Source organism: Syngnathoides biaculeatus, chromosome 20, assembly GCF_019802595.1.
Source record: "Syngnathoides biaculeatus isolate LvHL_M chromosome 20, ASM1980259v1, whole genome shotgun sequence".
NCBI classification, from domain to species: Eukaryota; Metazoa; Chordata; class Actinopteri; order Syngnathiformes; family Syngnathidae; genus Syngnathoides; species Syngnathoides biaculeatus.
This window is the reverse complement of record NC_084659.1, coordinates 15,178,166-15,200,556: the sequence shown is the minus strand read 5'-3', so window position 1 is coordinate 15,200,556 and position 22,391 is coordinate 15,178,166. Positions and strand designations below refer to the sequence as shown.

The 22,391-nt window shown below is 43.6% G+C and overlaps 1 protein-coding gene across 6 annotated transcripts in view; it reads left to right on the top strand.

Annotated features, from left to right (window-relative positions):
* Positions 1 to 21,997, top strand: part of foxp2 (forkhead box P2) — a 122,998-nt gene extending 101,001 nt beyond the window's left edge. For 5 of the 6 annotated variants that reach the window (XM_061807071.1, XM_061807065.1, XM_061807066.1 and 2 more), the window contains 8 exons: positions 2,407 to 2,490; positions 6,760 to 6,970; positions 9,507 to 9,610; positions 9,732 to 9,833; positions 11,727 to 11,848; positions 13,408 to 13,477; positions 15,165 to 15,460; positions 19,905 to 21,997. In XM_061807071.1, coding sequence (XP_061663055.1) covers positions 2,407 to 2,490; positions 6,760 to 6,970; positions 9,507 to 9,610; positions 9,732 to 9,833; positions 11,727 to 11,848; positions 13,408 to 13,477; positions 15,165 to 15,460; positions 19,905 to 20,049 — 1,134 coding nt within the window. In that variant the 3' untranslated portion in view covers positions 20,050 to 21,997. The remainder of the gene's footprint in view (positions 1 to 2,406; positions 2,491 to 6,759; positions 6,971 to 9,506; positions 9,611 to 9,731; positions 9,834 to 11,726; positions 11,849 to 13,407; positions 13,478 to 15,164; positions 15,461 to 19,904) is intronic. The other variant, XM_061807070.1, reaches the window with a different exon arrangement.
* Positions 21,998 to 22,391: the final 394 nt, after the last annotated feature.

The following is a 22,391-nucleotide window of genomic DNA, read 5'->3' as shown; positions in this document are numbered from 1 at the left end:
CTGCGAATTCAAACGCACCACGAAAAAACCCTGAAATAACATAACGCCCGACCAGCTGATCCACGACGCGCGTTGTTATTGTGTATAATGCAGCCTCTGTACGCAGACGTGGGAAATATCGTTTCCGTTTTCGAACAAATCGGTTCTCGAACCGCCTTCTGGAACGGATTGTGGTCGAGAACCGAGGTTGTACTGTACAGGGAGTCCTCGGGTGGTAATGTAACTCGTATTTCGTTGTAAGTCAGACGTCGAAATACTTGAAGGGGAGGATGTGCGAAGGAATCCGGTCCTCAATCCAGAACGTCGGTAGCCTCGCCATCTCGACAAGTATCAAAAAATGTTGTTTTGTCATCATTGTATCCAACATAGGAACAAACTGTTTTTCGAACGGAAATTTTGAGATTTTTTTTGCTTCTGTTTTCGGACGAAAATCGGTACTAGATCGCCTGCGACAAAACCTGGAAATAACATACCTCGCGCGGCCCGACCATTTGATCCACGATGCGCGTTGTTATTGTGTATAACGCATCATCCGTACACAGATGCGGGAAATATCAATTCAATTTTCAAACAAATCGGTTCTCGAACCGCCTTCTGGAACGGATTGTGGTCAAGAATCGAGGTTGTACTATCCGAGGACCCGGTGGCTACACACGGTGTGCACTTTTGTCCGAGGACTGCGCATTCCTACAGTCATTCTGGGGGTGTTTTGCTGGAACCGGCATAAGGTGTCTAGAACCCATGCAAGGTCCAGGCAATCTCAAGACTGTTGAGGCATTTTTGAGCGATTCTCAATGTCAGTAATTTTGGTCGTGGGTCCTCCAGAAGGATAAAGACCAAAACCACTTTGATTAAAAATAATCACGAATGTCTAAGAACTCAACATTATGTATTGTTCGGAAGTCCCATGCTGATCAAACCCTATTGAGCATCTGTGTAAGGAAACGTGTTGACATGCTAGACCAGAATATCCAAAAGAGACATCAAGAATGTTGCTTTTAGTTGTCTAATATTGACTTTTCTATTTTGTTTTCCTGAATGAAGCAGAGCTGTGTGACCAATTACTTGTTGTCTCTATTCCATTACGCTACACCCCCCCCCACCCCACCCCCACCCCCACCCCTCAAGAGCCTTCACTGCTAATGAGGACCAGCTCTCTATTATATGTGTTTGGATGTCCTCTGGTCGCTGTTGCTCCTGCGCGTGCATTACATTGATGATAGTCCGTGAATGCTCGGGGGCCACTAACTGGACTCGGTCCATCTCACGGCATGTTAAGAGGGACCCCCCCTCCCCCACCCCCCCCTCACCTCTTGCAAGAAGCGGACTGCACGTCCATCCCCTTAAGCAGTGTCCGTGGGACTTTGAACTCACGCTCCAGACCACCTCACTACTCGCCCATCTAAAGCTTCTTCTTCTTTCGGCTTGTCCCATTAGGGGTCGCCACAGTGTGTCATCTTTTTCCATCGAGCCTATCTCGTGTATCCTCCTCTCTTGAACACCAACTGCCCTCATGTTCTCCCTCACAACATCCATCAACCTTTTCTTTGGTCTTCCTCTCGCTCTTTTGCTTGGCAGCTCCATCCTCAGCACCCTTCTACCAACGTACTAACTCTCTCGCCTCTCGACATGTCCAAACCATCGAAGTCTGCACTCTCAAACCTTGTCTCCAAAACATCCAACTTTGGCTGTCCGTTTAATGAGCTCATTTCTAACCCTATCCAGCGAGAACCTCAACATCTTCATTTCTGCCACCTCCAGTTCTGGTTCCTGTTGTCTCTTCAGCTCCACCGTCTCCGATCCGTACATCATGGCCGGCCTCATCACTGTTTTATAAACTTTGCCCTTCATCTGAGCAGAGACTCTTCGATCACATAAAACACCAGACACCTTCCGCAAACTCTTCCATCCAGCTTGAACCCATTTCTTCACTTCCTTACCACGCTCACCATTGCTCCGTATTGTTGACCCCAAGTATTTGAAGTCATCCACCCTCGCCATCGCTTCTCCCTGGAGCTTCACTCTTCCCCCACCGCACATATACTCTGTTTTACTTGGGCTAATCTTCATTTCTCTCCTTTCCAGTGCGTAGCTCCATCTTTCTAACTGTTCCTCCGCCTGTTCCCTGCTTTCACCGCAGATCACAATATCATCTGCGAACATCACGGTCCAAGGGGATTCCAGTCTAACCTCGTCTGTCAGCCTATCCGTTACTAACTCAAACAGTAAGGGGCTCAGCGCGGAACCCTGATGCAGGCTTCACTGACCTAAATTCTGCTTTTGACAAAAAACACAATTTGTTTTCCCGTGACCTGTCGACACCCCCCACCACCACCCCACCCCACTTCACCCATCGTGTTTCTTTAGTTTTGGACTTAATTCCCTCTTCTTCTCTGTCTTTAACAGCTTTCGAAAGAACGCGAGCGTCTTCAGGCCATGATGACCCACTTGCACATGCGGCCCTCCGAACCCAAGTCATCTCCCAAACCAGTGAGTGCATATTGCTCGGTATACACGCCGGCGATGAACAACTCTTTGGAGTGACGGGCACAGATGAACACGTAATGGGATTTGCCTCGCCCGCTTCTCGCGGGTGAGGACGACAAGTTTGGAAGTGTATTAGACGGCCGAAGGACGGCAGCGAGCTCGGCGAAAGCGTTAGGGGGGTCATTTTTCCTTGATAGATATAATCGCCAAAACAACCCGTCGGCTGGATGATTGAGCCACTTGCACTCAGACGCTGTCATTTTAGCAACAAACAGTTGAAAATGATAGCCGAGGATTGATATTGAATGCTGATATAAACACATTGTTGCGAAAATTGGCCCCGCGGGGTTTGACTGCACATAACCGTTTAACACACGAGCGTGTTTATTTCACAAAATATTGTCAGCCCCCAATTTTACACGTATTGAAATTTCAGCGTGCACGTGTGCCGCTTGGTAAATTCAGTGGAATCATTGAATGGAGATAATCACGCGATAGCGTAATCATCCCATAATCCATCAGGAATCAAACTCCCCCATTTATTATTTCATCGCTCCCGCGCCGTCTTCAAAACCGCAGCCGAACGGTTCCGTGTCATCCGGAGGATGACTCCGGTGCTTCTAATCCGCGCTTGAATACGAGTGAATGATGTTAATGAAGTATTGCATTACATAAAGCGCACATGAAAGGGCGGCTAATTGCATTTGATTGTGGTGAAGAAAGGGGTGGGAGCAGAGGGGGGGGGGTGGCAGTGGCATTCCGACAGAATTCGTAAATGAACATTTAGGAGCGCCCTCATTTGAAGGTTTCCCTCGTCTTTGAGGGTAAGTATCATCATAAAAATCGCAGTAAAGAGATATTGGTGTTTTCCCACTTCATATTCAATTATTTTGGTTAAGATAAAGTGTAGAAGCACTTGACACAGCTGTGGACCATCATGCTAGTACGTAGCATAATGCTAACACTCTTTGATGTGTCCATCTTGGTCCGCTAATATTTTTAGATTGTCAAAGTAAATTCTCCAAATTTGAGGAAGATGATATTCTCATTATCACAATACATTGCAAATGATTTTAAAGCATATAAAGTGTTGGCGTTATGTACAGTGAAATGAGAAAATAAGTATTTGAACACCCTGCTTTATTGCAATTTCTCCACTTGGAAATACAAATTTTCATCATAGGTTCATGTCCGCAGTAAGAGAGATAATCTAAAAAGAAAACTCCAGAAATCACAATGTACGATTTTTTTAATGATTTGTGTGATACAGCTGCAAATAAGTATTTGAACGCCTGAGAAAACCAATTGTAATATTTGGTACAGTAGCCTTTGTTTGCAATAACAGAGGTCAAACGTTTCCTGTAGTTGTTCACCAGGTTTGCACATACTGCAGAAGGGATTTTGGCTCACTGCTCCACACAGATCTTCTCTAGATCTAGATCTGTCCGTTGTGCAGAAAAACACCCTCAAAGCATGATGCTACCACACCCATGCTTCACAGTAGGGACGGTGTTCTTGGGATGGAACTCATCATTCGTCTTCCTCCAAAAACGGTTAGTGGAATTATGACCAAAAAGTTCCATTTTGGTCTCATCTGACCACAAAACTTTCTGCCATGACTCCCTTTGTATCATCCAAATGGTCGTTGGCAAACTTAAGACGGGCCTTGACATGTGCTGGTTTAAGGGGGGGAACCTTCCGTGCCTTGCCATGATGTCTTAGTGTATTACCAACCTTGGAAACGGTGGTCCCAGCTCTTTTCAGGTCATTGACCAAGTCCTGTCGTGTAGTCCTGGGCTGATTCCTCACCTTTCTAAGGATCATTAAGACCCCACGAGGTGATATCTTGCATGGGGCTCCACTCCAACTGAGATTGACTGTCATGTTAGCTTCTCCCATTTCTAATGATTGCTCCAACAGTGGACCTTTTTAACACCAAGCTGCTTGGCAATTTCTCAATCGCCCTTTTCCAGCCGTGTAGAGTTGAACAATTTTGTCTCTGATACCTTTGTACAGCTCTTTGGTCTTGGCCATGTTACAAGTTTGACGTGGACAGGTGTCTTTATGCAGCTAACGACATCACACCGGTGCATCTGATTCAGGATAATACACGGAGTGGAGTTGGAATTTTAAAGGCGGACTAACAGGTCTTTGAGGTGTCAGAATTCTAGCTGATAGACAGGTGTTCAAATACTTATTTTCTTCACTGTCGCTTCAAATGTAAATTCAAAAAAAGTTTTGCGCTCATTCACTGGATAGTGCAGATCATTGTCTGTTTGCATCAATAAAAAAAATCCTTAAAGTCCATCCTTCTGTGCTCATTACAGCCAAGTGGGCATTTAATTATCATCTGAAAGGTCCACCAGCGACCCAGAGTATTTCCAACTTGACATTTTATCCGATTTATCAACACAAACGGCCCCACCGATACCTTCTCACACCCTCACCCCCTGCCCCGCCTCCCATCTTTTCAGTCGATTGCCAAACTCCCGGCCAAGAAGAAATGCATCCCCACTTGTCGACTCACAATTAAGGCAATTTGGTTTGAATATGTAACAACGTCATTACCATTCCCGAGCTGAAATCAGCAACACGGCCGAAAGGTCAGTTCTGCGTTTTTCCAGTCGAATGGAGCTTCTCACATGAGATTTGGGGGCAATTGTGTTGGGGGGGGGGGGGGGCAATTAGTGAAGACGCGACGAGTGGAGCTGTGTCTGGAGCGGCCGCATGCTTTCTTTCCGGTGAGTGACATATGAAGTAACTGAGTCGCTCTTCGTTAACGTAACCAAGTTTGGGGGTGAGATCGTCACCCAGATTTCGTCAACTTCAAGAAAGTAGCCCTTGTCCGCCCTCCCAAGATGACCTGAACACGCAGACGCGCTTTTGAATAAACGTCGTCTTATGTCGCAAATGTGCAAGCGGGCGCGGGGGGAGGGCGATCTTTCTATCTGTACTAAGGGAGGGAGGAGTGATGACTCGAGAGATAAAGCGAGATGGGGCCCGATAACGCGGCGGCTGATCGGTGGCTAATCTCGAACAGCGTGCTCTAATTAGAAATCACATGATACAATTTGGCGGTTGTAATTAGCCGAGATGGGCTGGCTCCTTTCCACGAGCCTTGTTAGAGGGAACGCACAGCTGTTGTCGGGGAGGGGGGGGGGGCGGTCGCGTGCACGCCAGGTTCTCCGAGACGCGCCGTGGAATGACTCGGCAAAACGTCAAAAATGATAAAGCGCTGGATTATTGCTTTTATATCACTTCATTGTTGTTGTATTTTGTTCTTTTTGTCGTTTGAAATTAGATAAATGATAGTTTGTTACTTAAGCCGTATTCAAAATAACATTTTTCCATACTTTTAAAGTGGAGGTGCAGTTTACAGTATATCCTGAAATGTATCAATTCCAATTTTTTTTACATTAACTTATGAAAATGATCTGTAATTAGTTTAGTGTGTATTTATCGATAGATAGATAGGAAGATAGGTAGATTGGGAGAGAGAGATACACACATACAGCTATCTATCTATCTATCTATCTATCTATCTATCTATCTATCTATCATACACACACACACACACACACACACACACACATATATATATATATATATATTATTTATTAATTCCTGAATTCCTGCACATTTTGTATAACATTTTTACACTTTTATGGAATTCTAATATATTTTTGGAATTTCCATTTCTAACCATATTCTCTTCCTTCCAGCTCAATTTAATTTGTTAAAAAATACAAGTAGGAATTAAAAAAAAAAAAAAAAAAAACGTTGTTCTGCCCGACCAATACTAACTAGGTATTGGCCACTGCTAATTCTGATATGAGGTAGAGTAATATTCGGAGAATTTATTAATCTGCTGATTGATTTTAAACATGATGATATATAATATGATAGTGGAAAAAAATACTTGTCCCTCATTTTATACTACATTAAAGGTATAAACTACATCTCCTTTGGTATTTAACGTCATAACAGAGAGAATTTTTTTGCAATTTCTGTCTTTTTTTTTTCATTTTTTTAATCTTTTTTTCTGTCACTGTCTTCTAATGTTTTAATGTCATAATGCGAAAAAGGATTGTCAAAAAAATATGAAAATTTTTGCCAATTTCAAAAGGACGAATATCAGAATATTAAATCTGTTACCAGCTAATTAATTGATTGAGCCCTAAGTCCTTATGTATAATGAAAATAATAATATTAATAATGGAATCTTACTATATTCCTCCCACGGCTTCAATAATGACGCTGTCTTCCTTCCAGCTCAACTTGGTGTCCAGCGTTACCATGTCCAAAAACCTGCCCTCGGCGTCCCCCCCCAATTTACCGCAGACGCCAACCACGCCCACGGCGCCCATCACCCCCATGGCGGCAATGCCCCAGGTCCCCTCGGTACTAGGGGGCGCCAACGTGCCCAGCATGGGAGCCATGCGGCGACGTCACTCGGACAAATACTCGATGCCTCTCTCGTCGGGTAGGTCCAACTACACAGCATACTCATGATACTATTATATACATTTTACCCTACATTTTTATATGAATAGTCGTCAATAATAACCTGCTAATAGATCAAGAACTGTAGCAAAACAACAAATTTGAACTTTCTTATGTCACCTCAGTTTCATCTGGGTAAATTTCTCACACATTGAAACAACCTCACTTTTTTAACCCTACTTTCAAGAAGTTATTAATGATATACATTTTTAGACATTCACGCAAACAGGGCCGGTTAAAAAAAAAAAAAAAGAACATACTGGTAAAAATCACAGAGACACGGCAGTAACACGCTAGCGCCAAGAGAGCTTTTGTTTTCATTCATCAGCTGATTATTTGCGTATCAGCTTTTTATTTTGCCAAATATCAGAATTAGCCTATATGAATAACGTTTTGCTTTGTCGGATATTTACAAAGACGGTACACAGAAAGAGTTTAACGCTAGCACTAATGCTAGCGCCGCGCTAATGCTAACCGGTTAAAATAAAACTTACCGGTAAATATAACTGAAGCACGCCAGGAACACAGCAGCAACACGCTAGCACCGCGCTAACGCTTGGTGCCTGATCCTAGCACTTTGGCTCACAGATCCCTCTGGTGTATTGCAACATTTTGAGGTTCTGTCCAGTGGGATGAATGGCAAAGACATCTTAAAGGGGAAATCTAGTGCTTTGCATGAACAATGTATACAATATGTAATGTAATATGTATTCTATTTTGACAATGTGATGTTGAATCCTCTCTCATTTAATAGTGTTTTGAGAAGTTTTTTATCGACAATTACGAATTTTCAGGGGCGCTGCCATTTTCGCGGGTCACATGACCTACGTGCGCGGATGTGACGTGTAGGCGCCGCACCAAAGGCTCGATTACATTGTTCCCATCGCTGATTTCTCGGATTTATCCTCACCTGATGAAGAAATAGCAGTATCGGTTGATCGGGAAGACGGAGGAAGACTTCCATACAGATGTGAACCTGTGGCTGTAATTAATGTTGATAGTTCTTCTGGCGGAATGACGCCGGAGTCTGACGACTCGGAGGCCTACGGAGACGTAAGCTCTGGGCCAGCAGCCGCGAATGGTTCTTTGGACGGGAATGACGCGGAGTCTGACGAGCTTCGGCGTCGGGCGGAGGCCGTTAGCCAAAGCCTGGACGCTGAAGCTCGTACGCCGAAGACCTCTGCCGGATGCCAAAGCTCGGCTAAAGGCCTCCGCCGGACGCCGAAGCACGGCTCGCGGCCCTCCGCTGGAGCTTTCTCGTCAGACTCCCCGTCATTCCCGTCCAAAGAACCATCCGCGGCTGCCGGCCCGGAGCACCGGGGGCCTTTGTTTACGCACTTACGTCCCGTGCGTAGGCCTCCGAGTAGTCAGACCCGTTGGAAAAAAAAACATACCGGTAAAAATCACAGAGACACGGCCGATAATTCAACGTTATCTACAGCCTCAGGTTCAAATCTGTATGGAAGTATTCCTCCGTCTCGCCGATCAACCGACACCGCTATTTCTTCATCAGATGAGGATAAATCCGAGAAATCAGCGCTACGCACAATCTACTCGAGCCTTGGTTGAGGCACCTTACACGTCACGTCCGCGCACGTAAGACATGTGACTTGCGAAAATGGCAGCGCCCCTGAAAATTCGTAGTTGTCGATGAAAAAATCTTCTCAAAATACTTTTAATTAAGAGAGGATTTAACATAACATTTTCAAAATAGATTACATATTCCATGTTCTATTGGATACATTGTTCATGCCAAGCACTGGATTTCCCCTTTAAAGAGGATTCGTAAAAGAAGCCCAAAAATTGAGCTCTAAACACTAAAGATGCATTTGTTGGTTTTCATGGAAGTGGGATATTACTCGTATCAGTATTTTCAAAAGGAAATTCAGTGGATCGTGTTTATACTGTTATTGAATATAAATGTAAAGCCGATTCTGATTCAGATTGATCAAATGAAATGAAAATACCCGATATTGCCAGTGAGGGAGAGTCCTGCTGGCTTGATTTATAAAAAAAAAATAATAATAATAAGAATAATAATAATAAATAAATTATACGCCCATGTTTAATCACTTTATATGTAAATAGACAGGAAAGCTTCACCGCGCATAAATATTACACGAGCGTTAATTAAGTTCAAATAACGGCCGAGTAAATACAATATTTATTGCATTAGGACCTTTCCCACTTTTTTTTTTTTTCGCATCGGAAACGCCCTCGCCTTTGATGTTTGTATTTACTCGGCGCGTTTAGCGGGGAAGTCGCATCAATTATTCAGCGCGGCGCTAACGAACTGCGCGGATCACATTTTATGGATTTATTAGTATTTAAGACCTCTCGCGAGGGGCATTAATTAAAAATGCATTTTGTTAGACATGGAAAATGGTGATTTGATGTGCACCCTCCCCTTCTCTCCCTCTTACCCCCCCCCCTCAGCCCCTCCCCCTTTTTTTAATTTGATGAAAGCGTGAGTCCGTGCAATACCTGGAGGAATAAAAATTTACCAATTATTTCAGGTGGTGACACAGTATTTATTTTTCCAGAGATCGCCCCAAACTACGAGTTTTATAAGAACGCCGACGTCAGGCCGCCGTTTACTTACGCAACCCTCATAAGGCAGGTGAGTGGGGGAAAATGAATTAACATTGCCTGATTAGATTCAAATTAATGGTGGTGTACGTGTCGTGCGGCATCTTGTTATTAAAGCATTTTTTTTTTTTTTTAACGTCATCTTATTCCAGGCGATTATGGACTCGTCCGACATGCAGTTAACGCTGAATGAAATCTACAGCTGGTTTACGCGCACGTTCGCGTACTTCAGACGCAACGCTGCGACTTGGAAGGTGGGTTTTGAACCACCCACCACCCCCCACCGGAAACTTCTCCCTCTTCCATCTCAGTCACAGCATCTTTCAATATCATTTTTTTGGGGTCCTATCGGGCGCAATTAATAGCGGAAGGCTCGGCGTGGAGAGGGCTCCGGCGCACTAATTATACAGCAGGCACTCCATCATCAGCACCTTTTGTTGGGCGAGACACCCACTCAAACCCCCCCCCCACCTCCTCCTCAAGCCGCCTTCCCTCCGCATATCATTGATTAATTAGGAAAAAAGATGGCCGTCAAACGGGAGGGCTGGGCGGAGTGGAGGTCGAACAGGCGCACGGTGAAGAAATGGCCTGTCATGGAGGGGGGAACTCTTTATTTACCGACACAATGGCGTCCATTTGTAGACTTTTTTGTTTTGTTTTTTTTTTTTTTGTCCTGTCTCCCTGTACAAAGGTTTTAATTATGTAAAACCATCCATTTTCTGAGCCGCTTATCCTCACGAGGGTCGCGGGAGTGCTATTCCAACTATCACCGGGAAGGAGGCGGGGTACACCCTGAACTGGGCCCATAGAGACAGACAACAGTGGCACTCCCAATCACACCTAGGGGCAATTTATCCATCCATCCATTTTCTTTGCCACTTATCCTCACGAGGGTCACGGGGAGTGCTGGAGCTTATCCCAGGTGTCAATGGGCAGGAGGCGGGGTACTCCCTGAACTGGGCATGTAGAAAACAGTGACACTCACAATCACACCTAGGGGCAATGTATCTATCCAGCCATCCATTTTCTTTGCCGCTTATCCTCACGAGGGTCCTGGAGAGTCCTGGAGCCTATCCTGGCTCTCAACACGCAGGAGGCGGCGTACACCCTGAACTGGGCACATAGAGATGGGCAACAGGGAGGGAGGGTAAGGGGAGGCCGCGTAAACAACGTCGTCGGCGTGCGCGTGCGATGTGCATTTTTTTTTTTTTTTTACCGCGATTGCAACTATTTCCCGCGCTGTAACCGAGGTCATCAATTTACGCGTGCGGGTTCCACTTCCCGTGACGGCCTCGCCTTTGATTAATGGAGAGAATTTGTTTAGGAGAAAAGAAAGGAATGAAAAGGTGGTTTAATTTCTGCCTTTCTCCTTCTATCCCCCCCCACACACATCCCACTCTTCGTCTCCTCTCATCCAGAAGCTTATTAGTTCTAACTATATAGCATGCATAATAAAACTGCTCATTTGCTCATTAATATTAAAATTATCATATTCAGAGCCATGGGCATTAAGATCAATCAAATCCAGGGATTTTCAGGTCAGATGCGAGATCTGCTTATGAGTTTTTTTTTTTTCTCTGAATCTTTTCTTTTTTTTCTCTCTCGGAGAAAGCATACAACACCAAGCTGAGGGGAGATGATAAATATTCGACGCAGGGATATTAAAGCTTATTGTTTGAGTCTGATGCACGTTTTAATTACGGCCATAATATTTTCCGTCGTGCGCTTTACGGTTAATGAAATCATCTCATCGGATTGGTGCAAGTCATTCGCAATATGGCTTTGATAGTAAATTGATAAACAGAGCAACACACACACATACGTAGACATATTCTGATGACCATCTTAAGCTGTCATATTTCAGCCGGCGTGTCCATTAAGAGCAAGAGGAGGGTTAGTGACATCACTATTATCAAGGCGCGGCATTACCGCTTCTGTCAGCACCATAAGCCATTCGCCATGCTGATTACCTCCTTTTAGCCGACTTACCCTGATTGATACGTACTGTGCGCCGGACTTGTAAGAGCATCGGCTTTCGCTCATTTCTTCTTCTTTTATTGCTAATTAAATCAATAGAGGGTGAATGTTCAGAATTCCTTTCCGAAAAAGTAAAAAATACAAATCTTTGTGCTTTTTGACCCCCGCAGAACGCCGTGCGCCACAACCTCAGCCTGCACAAGTGCTTTGTGCGCGTGGAGAACGTGAAAGGCGCCGTTTGGACGGTGGACGAGGTGGAGTACCAGAAACGTCGGTCGCAGAAGATCACGGGGTAATGACCGACGAACCCACACTAGTGGGGCGGGGGGCTCAATTCTCAATACAGGGGTGCCTTGGTTCTCAAAACAATCCGTTTTGGCTGGTTGAAAACCAAAACGTTCGAAAACCGAAGCACGTTTTCTCATTACAATGAATGGAAAATGAAATAATGCGTTCCAAGCCTAAAAAATGGTTTTTTTTAGCTTTTTATGATAACAAACTGCATATTAGGAATACATGTAAGAAATAATGGGTTCCAAGTCTAAAAAAAATTAGGCTTTTTAAAGCATTTTTTTTTAGATTTTGTCTAGTAATAAACTGCGTAGTAGAAATACATGTATAGTTTAAATACTTTATGTAATAAAACCTACATGAGTTTTAACAGGAGTGACGCTCAAAGCCGTCGAAGGCAACCACAAACTTGTTGATTTTACTTGAAAACTAACAAATAAGTAAATACAGTGATGCTTCGGTTCACGACCACAATCCGTTCCAGAAAACGGTTCGAGAAGTGATTTGTTTGAAAACCGAATCGATGTTTCCCATTACAATGAATGGAAAATGAAATAATGTGTTCCAAGCCTAAAAAAGTTTTTTTAAGCAATTTTTTTTAGCTTTTTATGATGATAAACTGCATAGTAGGAATACATGTCCTTGTTGAAGTCGTCAGTTTTTACGCACCGCTTTCCTTTTTTTAGCACCAGCATTTCCACTTGCCTTCTTTGGGCCCGCGATCGAGGGTGAATGTTGCTCAATTCGAAGAAAAATAGTCACTACAGTACTGGGAAACGTCCGCGAGCACAGGAGTGTGTGAGTCAACCGGTTGCGCCGCATCAGGCGCGTTGCGTCTTTTCCGTTTTTTTCCCGGGGGTGCGTTCGAGAGCACAATAACAGATCGTCGTGGGTCAGCTGGTCGGGGCGTTTGAATACCGATTTTCGTTCGAAAACTGAAGTACCACTGTAATTTTTTTTTCCCTGCAGGGCTCACCAACCTTTTTGAAAAAGAATAGCAAAAAAATCTGCGGATAATTGCCACTCATTAAAATTATACCGGGGGGATTGAAACCCCCGAAATTCACAAATATGTAGAAATGAAGTACCAATAACCGTTTTGGGGTTTAGTTACCCCAGAAAAAGCAAAAAAAAATGGAAATTAATTTGAAAAATAAAAAATGCCAAACTGCAAGCATGCGGGGGTCCACTATGTTAATGATTATTCATAATAATTCACTTAATCACAATGTCTCATTGGTGAGCTATTTTTAGAATAGGCCCTCCAGGCTACTTCTGTGGCCCTTTGTGGGGGGGCTACCAGCATGTTAGTGAACCCCGTTTTGGATCAAAAGTATAAGGACACCCAATCTTGGGCTTCTCCCGATTCTTAATTCTTCCGTTTGGGAAAGACCTTTTTCGGTTCTGTCATGCCATCTAGTGTAGAACTTCCACCAGAACCTTTGTGTTGAACTAGAACATCAATTCTCGTGTGCTGTTGTGGATAAATGAGCAGAATATTCCATAAACGATACTCATTTTTTTCATTGACTGCCATTTCCCCCCACTCTACCTCTCCAGAAGCCCCTCACTCGTCAAGAACCTGCCCTCCAATCTGGGATACGGATCAGCACTAAACGCCAGTCTCCAGGTAGGAACCGAACCGGATGACCACCTGAGAAACCGGCGGGGAAGCACCCCTTTTCACGGAGACCCCACCCCTGAGATTGATAGGGTCCGTGTGCAAATGCAAGGGCATGCGCATTAATATTTATCCAGGCTGTCATAAATGATTTGGCTTCATTGTGTACGTCAGTTCGGTTCTCATGGCAAAAAAAAAAAAACTTTTAAAAATTTAATCGCTGCATATAACTTTAATGCTCGGCAGGCAAAAGTGTCAGCGAGTTTTTATTATTTGGAGGTAAAGTTTTCAAGGGTACGAGGGCGTCTGGATGGCAACTGGAAGTACGCGTGTCACTTCCTGCCGCAATCATTTATTCATCGTGCTTCCTGTCACCGTTTTTCACCTCCGACCCGATCAAATCCAACTCATTGTCTAACTTTGGGTGTCCAAAGTCTGGCTGGGGGGCCACTTACAGTCAGTTTCACATTTTTTTTTTTTTTATTGGCCCTCATGTTCTCGTTAAAAGGTTATGAGAAAAGGTCAAAATGTTGAAAAGAATGCACGCTACTTTTCAAAATTAAAGCGTGACTATAATTAAATGTTACAAGGCAAACTTTATATTTTTATTTTTAACGAAGCAGTGAGAAAAATTGCAGCTTTTTATTCAAAACTGTAAATGTAAAAAATGTATTATTTAAAATCTTTTTAAGTTGACAGATAAAAGTAATCACTTTATGCTAATCGGAGTCTAACCAATTAATCTGGCCTCTTTAATAGACTGATATTGAAATTTTTCAAAATGTAAAAAATTATCCAATTTTTATTTTTGCTTTTCATTTAAATAACAAGACAGATAGTAACACGAAAAAAATTATTGTGAAATAAGCCAAATGTTCTGCGTATAATTCATCTTTATTGTTGTAAGAAATGATTTTATTCATTAAAATTATTCTTGTTTTAATTCATCAGCGTCTTATTTGTGTATTGTTTATTTTGCCAAATATCGAGATTAGCCTCTTAAAAAAAAATCAGTTATTGGTCAAGCCTATATTAATAATAATTTTGCTTTGTCAGGTATTTATAAAGACGCTACACAGAAAGAGTTTAACAGGGCCGGTTAAACCGCAGGGTTGAAAGCGTGTGAAAAAAAGTCGTGGCTTGTACGCCGGAAATTACGGTAGATTAGTTTAAAATATAATAATATATTTACAAAATATAACTTTTTTTTATTTAAAATGTTTTTAAAGGAAACAAAAAGACATCACGTTATCAAACACAAATGCTAACTAGTGTCCGGCCATTTAATCTGTTCTATTTAATGATCTAATGTTGTTTTTTTTTTTTTAATTATTCAATTTTTGATTTTGCCTTTTATTTAAATAACATAAGAAACATAAAAATGTTCTTTAACATAGGCCAAATGTTCTGCGTGTAATTCATCTTTATCATTACAAGCGTGAAGGGACAAAAAAGAAATCATTTTATTCATCACAGTTATTGTTTTTTTAAATCATCAGCTGATTATTTGGGTGTTATTGGTCGAGCTTATATTTTGTAATATTTTGCTTTGTCACAGCTTCTTTTCATTAATTGTTTTCCTTTAAATATGTTTACATGCTTAGTATAGTTCGACCTGCTACATATTTGAATGTTTTTTTAGCATTATACTGTCCATGAAAACGTTTTGAACCTCCTGTTGTCTGGTGGTCCGTAGGCCGCCCTGGCAGAGACCACCCTGCCTCTGTTGGGGACCCCGGGCCTAATGAACAGCGGCTCGATGGGCGGCTGCCACGGCCTCCTGGGCGGCGACCCCTCCGGACTGATGGGCGGGAGCCCGCCGGGCCTGCTGGGCGGCAGCCCGCCGGGCCTCCTCGGCATCAGTCCCCCCGGCACGCTGAGCTGTAGCCCGCCCACCCTCTTGCAGTCCGCCCACGACGACCTCAACGGCTCGCTGGACCACCTGGACACCAACGGACACGGCAGCCCCGGGTACTCCCCGCCCGGTCACATGTAGGTTGCTTGCGCGCGCTCGCTCGCTCGCTTTTTTCATTCACGCCTAAACGCTGCCGAAACTCCCAATTTTCCACGATCCGTAACGGCCGGCGTGCCGACTGACAGCCGTCAAGGAGAGCTCCTGCTTTTAACGGTTCAATTATTGTCGAATTTGCCCGGCGTCCAACTCGCACTCGGCACATTTTTACGAGTTTCAGAGGCTGTATGGTAATGTAAGACGTGTTTAACCACCCGCCTCGTGTCCTTGTGCCCTTTGTTAGTTTAATTGCGTGATATTTAACCCACGGTACCACTGCTTTTTTTTTTTATGATGTCAAGACCCAGGGGCAAGGTTACATTTATCATCCCCCCCCCCCGAACACCCTCCCGCTATCATCCCTCGCACGTGAGCCCCGCACGGTGCAGTGTTGCGGTTTCCCTGCCGATTCCTATTCAGCAAATCGTTATTTTCGAGAGTGAGAAATGAAACTTTTTTTTTTTTTTTTTTTTTTTTTTTTTTTCCAGCGCGCATGACGGAAAACGCACGCGTAATGCTCACCCGGTGTCCGTCAGTGCTCACCGGCGACGGCACATGGCACTCTCGGAGCGTGTAATGGACAAAAGATGCACTTTCCGAGTATGTCTAAGTGGGGTGCGCTTGTTTCGTCCCGCCAGACGTCCGTGCACGAAACCTGTCCGGGCGTGTTTACTCCCTCCGCTCCGAAATGGGGGTGTTAAGTGGGCCAAATCTGCCGCCGTTCCCCACTCCCCGAGGTCATTTAACTTTTAATACCAGCATGGAATTGCTGTTTTTTTTTTTTTTCTCCGTACTTTCCTCCCGCTCGGGCTGCGCCGACGCCGACATGAGATGCCGCGTTCCTCCGTATATCCCACCACGAGAACCTCAAAATGGAAGAAATGTGTTTTTCCGCCGCCGTCTCTTCCAGTATCTCTTTTGAATAATTGAGCAAGCGCTAACGCTCAACTAAATTGTACATCACCTCTGAAAGGCCTTTCTCAGGAGAGGACACCCCTGGTCTGACAATTAGACCAACCCCTGCTTCCCCTTTAGCACCGAAAGGTTCAACGCTATCGACTATACCGCTAAGCAGATGGCCCCGGGACATGCTGACTGTGTGTGTGTGTGTGTGTGTGTGTGTGTGTGTGTGAGCAACGCACTCACGTACACCCGAAGGGATTTGCCGAAAGAAGCAGCGCCGCTTAACGTTCGCCAACTTGAGCTCTCAAAACGCAAACTTTAAATCAAAAGTTTTCTTCACACACCCTCTTTCTCGATATTTGCATAAATGCGGCAATTAATGGTAGCATTTCACTACGGTTGGAATTTTTGAACCATTAGCGGGCTATATAGTGGGTTTGTTTTCATTTTACTTTATAAGGTGTGCCACTGATCCTGTGGTGCTCCCTGCACTTTTTGTTGGAATTTTCGGGAATTTTTTTATTTTTTTAACATATTGCAAATCTGAAAACTTATTTCATAAGCATACACAATTCTTAAAGGCATTTAAGCATTATAATTTTCCACGCCGACATTTTTCTTTTTACTGCAAATGAATATTAGCTCCAAATCAAGCTTATTCTGATTCTGTTTGGCAGAATAAAATTCCAATAGTCGATTGTCTGATTACATTTTAAATGTATTATGAAATAAATAACCTCATTTTTTGGGTCTCCTAATGCACACCACAATCAGGATACGAATAATAGGTAGAACATTTGACTTTTTAGCAATTTTTTTATCCTTAGATTGTTGAACTTTACAACAAATGAAAAAATAATTCTGTGAAAATTGGTTGTTTTTGTTTGTTTGAATGTAAATATATTTGCCTTCTGTAAAGTTTTAAACATAGATTACAGATAAACGTGCTTCGTTCATTAGCGCTCACTTCAGCCTGCTCTGCCTTCACGATATTAATTTCCAGTACAATAAAGCCTCGGTTCTCGAACGTCCCCGTTAACGAACAAATTGGTTTTCGAACGGAAAATTCTGCAATTTTTTTTTTATTTTGCTTCTGTTTTCGGCCGAAAATCGGGATTCGAACATCCCCGACAAAACACGGAAATAACATTGCGCGCAGCCAGACCAGCTGACACACGACGCAATTTGTTGTGAATTCCCATGCCGCCGAAAAAACCTGGAAATGACAATCCCCAATTATGGCTCCAAAGAACTTTTTTGAATTAAAGAAGTTTACAAGGCTGGGGGTCGAGTCGCTACAGCACTCCCAGCCTAGCGTACTCTATTACCAAAACATACATTTTAAGCAAAAAATAAATATATCTCTTAAATTAAATTATTAAATTAAGTATTTCAAATATACATGTATTTCTACTGTGCAGTTTATTATCAGGAAAAGCTTTGAAAAATGCTTTTAAAAATCCAAATATTGTAGGCTTGAAACACATTATTTCTTTTTCCATTCATTCTAATGGGAAACACCGATTCGGTTTTCGAACAAATCACTTCTCGCACCGTTTTCTGGAACGGATTGCGGTCGAGAACCCAGGCGTCACTCTATTTGCCTTTGAATATTTCAAGTCGTGTGTACCTTTTTACAGTTCTTTTCAAATTCAAATGGCAATCCACCCCCCCCCCCCCCCCCTAGCGGCTCCTCCTCAGCAGTGACAAGGGCAGCCCAGGAGAGAGGCTATGCGTCCTAATGTACTCCTGCTTGATGAGCCCCCCCCCCAAATGCCCTCTTTCCCTCCTCCACCTCCTCTGTTTGAGTCTGGGGGATTTTCTGATGCATCCGATGTGTCAGAAATAATTAGGTTTTGTCAGATTTATCATGGCGGCATAAAACCCTCTCCCCGACTCGGGCCTCAGATCATGTTCTGCCGTGTTTGCGCGTGACAGCATTATTATTCTTGTTAGGCGACCAACACCCCGCTGTTTGTCGTGCGCTCCTCCGGCCGCCGCTTATCGAGCCGGGACGTTCGTCCATTTGGAGTTTAAAAACATGTATCATGGCGTCCGAGCCGACTGCCAGGGCTGAAGTTGATTAATGGCAGAACCTCGCCGCCGCTTCACCCACCCCCCGACCCCCCCACCCTTCCCCTCTTGAGGAGCGACACACGCAGCCTCTGCATATTAACAAGCGGCTGCTTTTTCTATTAACTAGATAAAAAAAGCTTCTCCTCTGCCTTTGCTCCGGGGGGCTTAGAGATGAGAAATTCTCCATTATTTATCATGTGGCCTGTGTTTTTTTTTTTTCTACCCCCCCCTTCTTTCCACCCCTCCCTCCCCTTTTCATGTATTTCAACCTGGTGTCATCAGTAAACTTTTAAATGCCAAACATGTCTGAGGCATCGCAGCCCGTCGGCCGCGTCGTCCGTGTTCTTCCTTCCAGTCGACGCGGGGGCATCATGTCAAATTAGCGTCTGGCGGGATAACACGCTCGCACGCCGGGTAATGCATGTCACGGCCTTGCCGTATTTATCAAGCGCACGCCTACGAGAAAAATCGCCATCTGTGAAATCTTAGTACACAAATTGGAGCCGTATCGTTCGCGTCGAAGCTGCTCGGCCCAAGTCAGCCTAGCTTGGAACCGCTAAGAACAAAACACGTCTGTTTTCTAATATCTACTAAGGAGGAAAATGTCAAACGCTAGTATCTACACGTCGTGCGAAACCTACGTATCGTATACAACGAGAATAGTGAGTACTCGGAAGAAGTTGGGGGAGTGGAAACGTCAACTTAAACTTGCGTATCGGCTTAGTATTCCTTAGCTTAGCTTGCTAAAACGAGACGCTTTGTGATCAATTCGTGGATGTCGAAGGAACTTGTACAACGAGGGCCGTGAGGACTTATAGGAATTTTATCAAGTCTTATCTTTGTACATCGTAGTACCCAAATTGGCGCCGTATCGTTCGCGTCGAAGCTGCTCGGCCTAAGTTAGCCTAGCGCGCTAACAACATTAATTACGTGAGTAACCTCATAACTTGTACGATGAGGGCCATGAGGACTTATAGTAAATTTAACAAGTCTTATCTTAGTACATCGTAGTACCCACATTGGTGCCGTATCGTTCGCGTCGAAGTTGCTCGGCCCAAGTTAGCCTAGCTTAGACTGCTGACAACAAAACGCGTCCGTTTTCTAATATTTACTGAGGAGGAAACTATCAAGTGGTAGTCTCTACACGTCCTGCAAAATGAGCATAGTGAGTACATCTTAGTACCCAAATTGGCGCCGTATCGTTCGCGTCGAAGCTGCTCGGCCTAAGTTAGCCTAGCGCGCTAACAACATTACCTACGTAGATCATACAATGAGGACCAAATATCGACCGTAGAATCAACCTTCAACTACTAGAGCGAGTGCCATTGCGGTTTGAAGAACTAACAACAAACACAACCCAAATCCACCAATCCCACGATCGAGAAAAACGGACACGGGGGGGGATACAAAAACAAAAAAACGTGATTGCCGATGTGGTCGTTGCAGGCCGCCCGTGCACGTCAAGGAGGAGCCCCCTAACATGGACGACGACGACTGTCCCATGTCGCTGGTGACGACGGCCAATCACAGTCCAGAGCTGGATGACGACCGGGAGCTGGAGGAAGGGAACTTATCAGAAGACCTAGAGTGATTTTCTCCTCTTTTTTTTTTCTATCCCTCAGTGTTTTTTTTTTTTTTTTTTTTTCCTTTTCCTCCAAGGCTAGACTTTGAACAGAACCACTTCACAAAGTTCACGCAACACCCCCTACCCCCACCCCACCCCCTTTCTCACCACTGGGACTATTTATTGAGCATGCATCCGCCGGACGCTCCGAAGGAACTCTCTGCTGCAGCCCTTCGGGATCGCCAACGCTAACATGTCAGGGCATGAGATGCCATTTTGGGGAAGAAAAAAAAAAACATATTTGATCCAAGATGGCTACTAAGGATGATGGACTCGTGGATGGATATAAGGAGGTAGGACACAAATGAGCGAACTCCCGTCGTATTCTGCCAAAATGAAAAAAAAAAGAAAAAAATATCGGATCATTTGGTTTGTGAATAAGCAGAGCCACAGTAGTTGTTGATGTTTAGAGACCGGTTCAAATCCAGTCTGTTGTTCCACCGCTTGTGCGTCGCTATGATATTTTTTTTTTTGTTCTGTTATCCCGTCATTTTGTCTTTCTGTTCGACTCCGAGCCGTTTCCGCGTCTCATGCCCGCCCGCCGCCAACTGTAAATGCCATGAAGAGAGTACCGAGGGATCCAAAACCGAAACGTGAGACCGCAAAGCGCCGCGACGACCGAACCCGCCGTCCCCTCCTTTGACCCTCCCACCGTCCGAAAGCTTTGTCTACCCCGCAAGCAGTCACAGGCAACAGCTAGAAACCAAAGCCCGACGCTCGCTTACCGACAAGACGACGCCAAACTTCAGCTACTCTGACCAAGAAAGAAGCTTTCGTTCCGCAGAAACTACCTTCGACCAACCTCTGGGATTGTTTCCTTTTTAAGGCCTCCTGAGAAACGCTCCGTGGAGATCTTTCTAGCGCGCGTACCGCTGGTTTGAAACTTATTTAAAAAAAAATAGTAAAAATTCAAAAAAAAAATAAGAATAAGAAAAAGCTGGAGGCCAGAGAGGAGCTAAATAATCAAAGCGGATCATGACCAAAACAAGGAACGTGTAGAAGTGCAGATTCATTTTGTCTTTTTTTTTTTTTTTTATTTGTTGTCTTTAATTTAACCAAGTTTGTCAAGTTCTCAACGGCACTGTCACGTCACCAATGAAACCACGGACGAACCAAACAGGAGTAAATAAATAGCAAAGCCAAATAGTATCCAAGTGGAAAATGGATGCGGGCACGGTGACCACAAAAGCAGGAAAAATACGACTACTTCTACCAATAACGTCAAGATGATAATAATAATAATAATAATAGCCATGTTAGAATGGGGAAAGGGAAGCATTTTTGGGTTATGTTTGCTATCTGTCTCTTCGATATTTAGGTTGGATGGACGGATGGGCGCCCTTTCGTTTCGTCCCGCCGAAATTGTCGCTTTAATTAAAATGCTCATTTCTGTTGTCAGGAAACCAAAGTTACACAAAATTCTGCCTCTGCGTGCATGGGATTTTTTATTTTTATTTTTTTAAGTGATCTCATGAGAATTTTAGTAGGATTTGATCCAAAATTGATGATACCATGTTATAAATGATTATCACATTGTTATTACTATCGTTATAGTTTAAAATTCATGATTATGTTCAGTCTGTTTATTTTTGTATGAAGTTTTGGTGGGGTTTTTTTTCTCGCTCTACAAGATTCTCATGAGATGATGGTTACGTGAACGTAGAACCAGTTTGCAATCTGCTATCATATAGATTTAAAAAAATAATAAAAATAAAATCAAATGCTGGGAATAAACGCACGCTGTCAAGGAAACCGGTGCTATGGCAACATGTCGGTTTCTGTATTTCATGGCAAAAAGTGATCTCATGAGAATTTTAGTAGGATTTGGTACAAAATTGACTATACCATGTTATACATGATTATTACATTGTTATTACTATCGTTATTATAATTATTTACAATTCAGTCTGAACGTTATTTTCGTATCGAGTTAGGTTTTTTTTTTTTTTTTTTTTTTTTTTTTGCTCTACAGAATTCTCATGAGATGATGGTACATGAACATAGAACCAGTTAGCAATCTGGTAGCATATAGGTTTAAAAAAAAATGGATAAAAATAAAAACAAATACTGGGGATAAACGCACGCTGTCAAAGAAACCGGCACAATGTCAACGTGTCGGTCTTGCCACAACCAAAGCGGACACAAGCTGCAAACCAACCGACCAAGCATTTAAGCTTTGAGAACCGACTGGAACGCCCGCGCTTGTTCCACGTAGCGAGGCCTGCTAACTTGAGTCAACAGAAGCTCGTCAAGGAGAATTGTAACATCATTATTTTCTGTATTTCATGGCAAACCATCATCTCATGAGA